At 40.8% G+C, this 9088-nt stretch overlaps 1 protein-coding gene across 1 annotated transcript; it reads left to right on the top strand.

Moving 5' to 3' along the window:
• The first annotated feature begins 486 nt into the window (after positions 1-486).
• On the top strand, positions 487-1487 carry LOC133036490 (uncharacterized). The gene has a single exon (XM_061113038.1). It carries the CDS (start codon positions 498-500, stop codon positions 978-980), a length of 483 nt encoding a protein of 160 aa, XP_060969021.1. The 5' UTR covers positions 487-497; the 3' UTR covers positions 981-1487.
• Positions 1488-9088: the final 7601 nt, after the last annotated feature.

Below are 9088 nucleotides of genomic sequence, written 5' to 3'. Positions count from 1 at the left end.
TATATTAAAAGTTTACATTTATTTGAAGAAATATTTTCACCAGATTGTCGATGATTAATTTTGTTTATTCAATTGTATACAAATAGTTATCATTATTTTTTATATATATTAAATCAAAATAAAAACACAATATTTTATCTAATTATCAAAAAAAAAATTGAAGGAGTGAAGGTAGCTAAATGTATACATATAGTTGAATAGAATTTTTACTTTAGTAGATATTTTTTGCTCCTAAAAGTTCTGCTAAAATTCAAATGGTAACATTCAATTGGTTAGGATTGCGTATTATTGGTGTCCTCGCTACTTAGTGAAATAAAAACTCATAAATAAATAAAGAAAAGTAAATAAAAATATCAGTTATATAGGATGGTATAAGCGAATATTTAATATCAGTTCAAATATTAATAAGATTTGTTTTATTATTATTTTATTATATATAAATAATATTTTATTATTCTATTAAATAAAAATAAAATAATTTCTACGGTGGCCACTTCATGACGATGAGCGGTGGTGGCGGTGGAGGATTATCTCCGGCAGCGCGTTACGCTGCGGTTGAGAAGGCCAAATCTCCACCGGGGAAAGTCAAAGGGATTCATTTCAACATTGGAAATAATTATAATAATGATAATGATCATATACATCAATTCTATGGGATGGAGATTATGGATCATGATCATCATGGGATTGTGGAGATAAATAATAATAATAATATTAACAACAACAACAATAATAAGGGATTGTTCAGTTCGGGGATCTTGTCGCCGGGACCGGCTTCGCTTCCGCCTATTCATCCCAACTTTTTCTCTCCACCGTCGGATAGCTTCTTCCATGATCTGAGCCCTGTAATTCATCATCATCATCAAGGTAGTAGTAATAACAATTACTTCATTTCTCCTAGGATGATTTCTTCTCCAAATACTCCATCAATTGACTTTTTACTCAGCAATATTTTCTCATCAACAGATCAAAATTTGTAGACATTATTAATTAATTATTTTTTTTGTTTTGATTTGGGTACAAGAAACAACAAGAGATTTTTTATTTTTACTTTTATAATTATTTTAATTATATATTAGATTTGTTTATAATAATTATTATATGATTGATACATTTATAGAAAAGATTATTAATAAATGCCACGTATGTACATGTGTCATATGAGGTAGGGTAGGGTTTATATATTTTAATATTTTCTCTTTTTTTCCTTGGTTTTTAATATTTTGGGTTTTTGTGAGACATTAGATGGAATGGTACTTTAGCAGATTGTTAACTATATATATTTCTTACATTATATATAATCATGGGTATATCACTACATATATATATGCATGATCATGTGGTGATGATATATGTACTAATATATGTATATATATTAGCATTTTTGGATTACCATATTTTTGTCATATACTCTATATTGTTATCTGAGAAAAAGAACAATTTTCTTTCTCAATTCAATATAATGATCTTTCCGTTATTAATTTATTTATGTCTCACTAATTAATTATAATTTCTTCATTTCATCAAAAAAAAAAATTATAATTTCTTCATCATTTGTCTCATGCATATCTAACTTTCAGCTTTTTCAATTCGAGTTCTATATATATATATATATATATTTTTATTTTCTAAATTTCTCATAAACCAAAAATTTCAATTATATAAATAAAAACTCATAAATAAATAAAGAAAAATAAATAAAAATTTCAGTTATATAGGATGGTATAAGCGAATATTTAATATCAGTTCAAATATTAATAAGATTTGTTTTATTATTATTTTATTATATATAAATATATTTTATTATTTTATTAAATAAAAATAAAAAGTCACCCATGAATTTCTCATAAACCAAGAATTTCAGTTATATAGGCACACTTTATATAGAATAGATATCTATTCTATATAAAGTGTGCCTATATAACTGAAATTCTTGGTTTATGAGAAATTCATGGGTGACTTTTTATTTTTATTTAATAAAATAATAAAATATTATTTATATATAATAAAATAATAATAAAACAAATCCTATTAATATTTGAACTGATATTTAGCATATTTCAACTCTATATATAATCACAGCTATAACTCTAGAAATTAAAAATATATACATAAAAAATAAATTGAACCTTAAAAAAAATCGTCCCCAAATTTCAGGTTCTGATCCAATTGGGTCTTCTTTTTATTCGTAAATCATACCCCAATTTTTAAGATTAATTTTTCATTTTCTAACATTTTGGGATTTTTGTCTCCTTATTAAATCTTTTCAAATCTGCATTGTTTCTATCAAAATTAATGAACTCACATCGTTGTTGTGTTATACGGAGACTAAACTATGCCATTTGTTATGTTTAACCTTCACATCAAAAAACATGTTGTTATATTCTATATTTGGATTATGTTAAAAATTTGATCTTATGAATACGTTTAATTAGCTTAATGTGTTTTACTATGCAATATATTCATATACAGTCCTTTTTCTTTTCTATTTTCGAAAGGATTAGTTAATAAATATAATATATAGCTTTTTCTTTGAAATAATATATAGCTTTTTTTCACTCTCTCTAAAATGAAATAACAAAAAAAAAAAAATGAATTATCCATGCGCGTTGGGTCCACATGAGTCAAAAAAATTATAAAATTATCCTTTACAAAAATATACACTGATATTTTTTAAATTTTTTTTTTGATGATTTTAAAAAATATTATAAAAATAATATCAAAACAAAAAAAAATTACTTACCCTAATTTCGTTTTATCTTAAGAAAAAAGAAAATTAATTTTCTAATTATTTTTTTTTCACAGGAAAAAATATTTTCGTGTACTGGTGTCCAATTAATGGATTATACTGCAGAGGTGTAGTTTTAAAGAAATAAAATAACTTTACTTGTCTTTCATAAGTAAATTTTTTTAATTAAATTAATTATGCACACCATGTCTAATCATCTTAAATGAAAATAAATAACTATTTGCAGGAACACCGCCATAATAGAAACTTTTCATTTTTTTTCTTTTTTTTATCAATTTTTTTTTCTTTTTTAGTAAAGATAAATATGAAATTTTAATTGCATAGAGTTTTATTTTAATAAAATATATTATTTAAAATAATTTAATAGTATTTTGTTATAGAATACTATCACTTTTTGTTAAACATGATTTTCACTTTTTGTCAACACTACCATATTCAATTTATCAACGAAAAAATAGACAATCCAAATATATGCGGACTCGGCTAGAATGAAAAGTGCAAAATACAAAAATTACACTACTGTCTCTATCGAAGCAAATGAAGATTGAAATCCACCAATGACTATCATTAGTTTTCTTATCTATAATTTTTAGACAAATGTTATCTTCAATTATCAATAATTTAGAGATTGGTTTTTAATTTTCTTTTTATCTTACACCCATTTAAGTAATGTTTCTTTAAGTATTGGAACATCAATTTTTAATTTATTTTTGGATTAACTTAAGAACATATTTAAATCATTAAGTTTTCTTAAACACTAATATATTCTGTTGCTCCTAAAATCGCCCAATGTACGTGGACCAATCAGGAAGGGACACGTGGATCAAATTACTTGAGAAGAACTGCTAAGTCTTTGTATGACACCAGGAAGCATTATTCGCATGGGTCCCGGAAGATGCACCCGGAGTACAAGGTACTCCCGGAAGCGAGCATAGCTTAAAGGCACTCCGGGATGTGTCAGGTCTCTCTCGAGAAGTCGAGTCGCATTTAATGCCGCATGGGAGGAAGCGTGTTGGGACTGTAACACGCAATAAAGTCTGACGGCACATCCCCCAAACAGCAGCGCCACAGTAATGATCATTTAAGTCTAGCGACGGCTACTCTGCGAAGAGTCACGTCAATCATAAGACAAAAAGGACATTCTCCATAAAAACCCTACAGCACCTAGGGATTTGACCATGCATCACCCATGGTATATTCATCGGAAATGCCCAACTTTATGGAGACTTACAGACACATGTGTAAGAACAATTCTAGGGATTGCCCCACAAAAACACTATAAATACCCCCTCAAAGCTCATTTAATGGGGTCGGAGAATCTTAGGCAGCAGAGCAAACAGAGAAAAAACTCACCAAGAACATTCTTTGTATTAAAGAGAGAAACATTCTCCCAAGTGTAGAATCTGTATTAAAGACATCCATAAATATCAGTGGCTCGTGGACTAAGGCTCATTAACGCCCCAACCACGTAAAAAGTCTTCATCTCGCTTTCTTACAGCTCATTATTATATTCATATTTTATTAGTTGCCGAAAACCTCGGTCAACATTTTGGTGCTTTCATTGAGAGCTGAGGAAAGCTGCTTCACAACAAGCATTTAACTTCACAACAATGGTGGAGACAAGAGCTACACGTCACCCTCGCCCTCTAGAAGACGCTCAAGATCCCAACGAAGAGGATGTAGCCTCAAGGGCAGCAGAGGAGTCCGAGGAAGAAGTTCCAGATGAAAACCACGAGGAACACCTCGACGAATACGCTTACGATGATGGAAGCTACCAAGAGCTGGTGCTCCTCAGACAAAAAGCCATCGATCACGAAGCTGAGATCGAAGCTCAGAAAGTGCAAAATCAAAAGATGCATGAGGTGATGCTAGCCATGCAAAAAGCCATGGAGGCAGCTGGCATTCACGTGCATCCCAAGGCAATGGCCGCTGGACTCGATGGGGAGCCAGCTACGTCTTCGCCCAATTCCCAGCAGCAAAGGCCTAGGGAACCCTGGCCCTATAAGGCACCTGGCGAGGAAAACCAAACAAAAAACCCTACTTCTGCCCCTGGTCGAAAGAAAAAGGCGCAGGATCCGCGTAAGGTCCGCTCAGATTTCCCTAAAGGGAAAGGTCCGCAGAGGGGCAAGCCCCAAAGAGGGAGTCTTGGCCCTCAGGATCGAGGGGACCGAAAGAGCGTTTCCGTGCACCGAGCCGGGGGTAGAGGCGAAGGAGGACGAGAGATGTCCACCCGTTGATTTGAGAAATCAAATCAATGGGAATCAAGGAGACCTCCGGGATCACCTTGATCGAAAAGATACGGACCGAAGTCTCCTCGGGTGCGTAAACGAAGGGATTATGGCAGAGCTTGCCATCCTTCGAAAAGATATTGCCCGAGTCTCCCGGAGGCAGAAGGGAGATGACTCCGACTCGGATAGTGAGGACCGGGAGCCCTGTGCCAAGCATATCCTGGAGGCGGAGCTCCCTAAAAACTTCAAAATGCCCGAAATGGCGGCATATGCTTGGGAACTCAGGCCCCGGTGATCACCTGTCACGATTCAACCGAGTCATGACAGTCATGCGGGTCAGCAATGACGCCAAATGCCTATGCTTCCCCCTCACTCTGAGCGGTTCGGCGGAGGAGTGGTTCAAGAAGCTAGAACCAGGATCGGTGGGATGTTGGAACAAACTCCAAACCAACTTCCGGAGACAATTTGTCGCCGCGAGGAAGGTCAATTTGGAGGTTAGTGCCTTGACTAACATCAAGCAACTACCCACCGAGACCTTGAAGAATTACATCAAGAGGTTCCGAGAGGAGGCCTCGAAGACCAAGAAGGTTGACGACGGACAACAGCTGGCGCTTCTCCAAGCGAGAATCCGTCTTGGGACTCCCTTGGAACGAATTACGGCAAGAAGGCGGCGCTAGCCTTTAGGACTTCCGAAGCGAGTCCAAAAATATATTAACCTCGAAGAAGCCCGGATCGTGGCTTACGGAGGCTATTATCCCACGGGATAGCGGGGTACATGCCGGGAGTATCGCCCTCGGGTGCTGTCCCGTTGCGACCCCTCGGTTAGTGGCATACGGTTTACGCCACTCCGGATACAACCAAGGCCAAGCTCTGCCCCCGGCATCTTCCCATTACGGCAATCCGTCCGGGGTGAATGGACGGGTTCCTTCACAGGCTGCCCCAACCGCTAGCTTATCAGGCCCTACTCAAGGGTCTAGAAGCAAGAGGTCTTCCAAGGGCAGCACCCGAACGGGAGAAAAGCGCCAAAAGAAGGGGTACACACCCCAATATACCCAGTACACAGAGCTCACGGACTCTCAGGAACGTGTCTATTTTGCCACAAGGCAGAATACGCATTACGGAGACCCCAGCCATTGTACAGGGACAGCTCCCGGAGAGATCCGAGCAAAAGGTGCGAATATCACAACGACGTCGGCCACAGCACCAACGAGTGTAAAAATCTCAAAGATGAGATTGAGAATCTGATCCAGTTGGGCCACCTCTATGAGTGGATCAAGAATAGGTTACCCCACCTTAACCGGGGCGGGTGGCGGGGGCATGCCTTCGGGAACACCGGGGGTACGGCGGGAGTATTGCCTCCGGTTTGCTCCGCAGTGACACCCGGCATATACCCGGACTACCGCCTCGGCCTAATGGACGGGTAGCCATGATCTCCGGAGGTCCCCATATCGGAGGAAACACTCGAAAGGAGCGAAAGAGATATGCCGAGGCCGCAAGGCACAGTGAGGTGTGGGAGGTCACTCAACTCCCAGCTCAAAGGCCTCGGCTAATGGACCAACCCATAACGTTCACGGAAGAAGACGCCAAGACGGTGCGTTTTCCTCATCACGACCCACTGGTCATAGAGACCCCCATTGCAAATAAAGTGGTGGCCAGGGTCCTGATTGATAATGGAAGTTCCGTGAACTTGCTCTTCAAAGAGGCCTTCACTGCGATAGGGTTGACCGACCGGGACCTCTCTCCTAGCGGATCGCGGCTCACGGGGTTTAACGGGACAACTCTAATCCCGATGGGAAAAGTCGGGCTCCCGGTTACCTGTGCCGGACACTCCACGAGCACATTTAAGTATTGCACCTTCGTGGTGGTAGGCGTCCAACGACTACAACGCACTCTTAGGCCGACCGGCCCTCGTCGACTTTGGTGCAATAACTTCCATCCGACACCTATGCCTAAAATTTCCTACCCAGGAAGCCGGAGTCGGAACGGTGAGAGGAAACCAAGGAGAGGCCAGGCAATGTTACAACGTTGCCACCCACTTGCCAGTGCTCATGGTCCGGGGCCCCCGAGTAGAGAAGGCTGAAGAAGACGAGTTGGATCCTCGTATAGGATCCGAAAGGGTCGTAGAACCAATGGAGGACGTCGAAGAGATACCAGTGTGCGACGACGACTCCACCAAAGTACGTCGGATAGGGAGAGGCCTAGATCCGGAGGAAAAGGATAAAATAATAAAAACAACGAAGGGCGCCATTGATGTTTTTGCATGGCGCCAAGAGGACATGACCGGCATCGGCCCTCATGTCATCACCCATGTCCTCAACGTCAACCGGACATGCCTCCTATACAACAAAAGAGACGCCCGTCGACTCGGCGAAAGCCGAGGCCTTAGAGAAAGAGGTGGATAAACTTTTGTCCAACAGCATGATCCGCGACGTATACTATCCGGAATGGCTGGCCAATCCGGTCCTGGTGCCCAAGCCGAACGGGACTTGGCGGGTTTGCATAGATTTCACAGATCTAAACAAAGCCTGCCCAAAGGATTGCTTTCCGTGCCCGGGATTGACCGGATGGTGGACGCCACCTCCGGATTCAAAGCTGCTATCTTTCATGGATGCCTATCTTTGGGTACAATCAAATAAAGATGCATACGGCGGACCGGGAGTGCACTAGCTTCGGGGCCAGATAAGGGGTATACCGTTACCTAGTCATGCCTTTCGGACCGAAAAACGCCGGAGCAACCTATCAAAGAATGGTTAACGGATGTTTAAAAGCCTCACGGGACGAAACATGGAAGTATATGTAGACGACATGCTCGTCAAATCCAAAGCATGCAATAGCCATGCAAACGACTTAGAAGAATGTTTCGAAGTCGTCCGAAGATACGGCATGAAGCTCAATCCGAAGAAGTGTACCTTCGGAGTCAAGTCGGGAAAATTCCTGGGCTTCATAGTCAGCCAAAGGGGGATTGAGGCGAACCCGGAGAAAATCCAAGCTCTCTTGGACATGCCATCCCCCAAGAAACATAAGGACGTGCAAAGTTTGACCGGAAAGGTGGCCGCATTGAGCCGTTTTATCTCACGATCCACGGACAAGTGCATACCCTTCTTCAACATACTGAAGAAATGCCAAAAGTTCGAATGGACGGACGAATGCGAGGAGGCATTCAAAAGGTTAAAAGACCATATGGCCAAACCTCCTATCCTATCAAAGCCCGTCCTTGGAGAAGACCTGTTCCTTTACTTGGCGGTCTCCGAACATGCGGTCGATCTTGCATTGGTCGGGAGGAAGGAAAGATCCGGCATCCCGTGTACTATGTTAGTAAACGCATGATAGGGGCCGAGACAAGGTATCCGGTCATTGAAAAGCTGGTATTCTGCCTCCTGATGGCATCGCGGAAGTTGAGACCATACTTCCAAGCCCATCCAATCAGAGTTTTGACCAATCATCCACTCCGGCAAGTCCTCCAGAAACCTGAAGCCTCCGGAAGACTCCTCAAATGGGCAATGGAACTGAGTCAGTTTGACTTGCATTACGTGCCCGGATTTACGTAAAAGGCCAAGCCTTGGCGAGACTTCATCACCGAATGTAATGAAGCCGAGGCAACGACCAATACTCCGGAGCCACCCATCCCCACTTGGAGAGTATTCGTGGATGGAGCTTCAAACGAAAACGGTTCGGGAGCCGGAGTGGCTATGATATCACCCACGGGTTGCGGCTCCGAGCGGCACTCGATTCAACTTCACGGCTTCGAATAATGAACCCGAGTATGAGGCCACGATAGCGGGACTAAAATTGGCCAAAGTCAGTAGGAGCCAAGAGGGTGGAAATCTACGGTGATTCCCAGTGGTCGTAAACCAAGTATCCGGAGAATACCAAACCCGCGGCGAAAGAATGGCCGCATACGTAACAATAGTCCGAGAAGCTGCTCCACGAGTTCACGGACTATAAAATAGAAAGAATCCCCAGAAAAGAACGCTCATGCGGAGCGTGCAGCTAAGTTAGCCTCGGATAGTGAGATCGAAGAGCCGGGGGTAGTACCGTGGAACGCTTGGCGAGCCAAGCATCAAAATAAAAGAGACCACACAAACGGTTGGGCAAGAACCCAGTGGATGGT

The sequence above is a fragment of the Cannabis sativa genome, chromosome 4, assembly GCF_029168945.1.
Source record: "Cannabis sativa cultivar Pink pepper isolate KNU-18-1 chromosome 4, ASM2916894v1, whole genome shotgun sequence".
In the NCBI taxonomy this organism is placed as follows: Eukaryota; Viridiplantae; Streptophyta; class Magnoliopsida; order Rosales; family Cannabaceae; genus Cannabis; species Cannabis sativa.
This window is presented reverse-complemented; position numbering and strand designations above follow the sequence as displayed.

Coding starts and splice junctions, on each gene's coding strand:
- LOC133036490 (XM_061113038.1), top strand. CDS start 498: ATGACGATGAGCGGTGGTGGCGGTGGAGGATTATCTCCGGCAGCGCGT.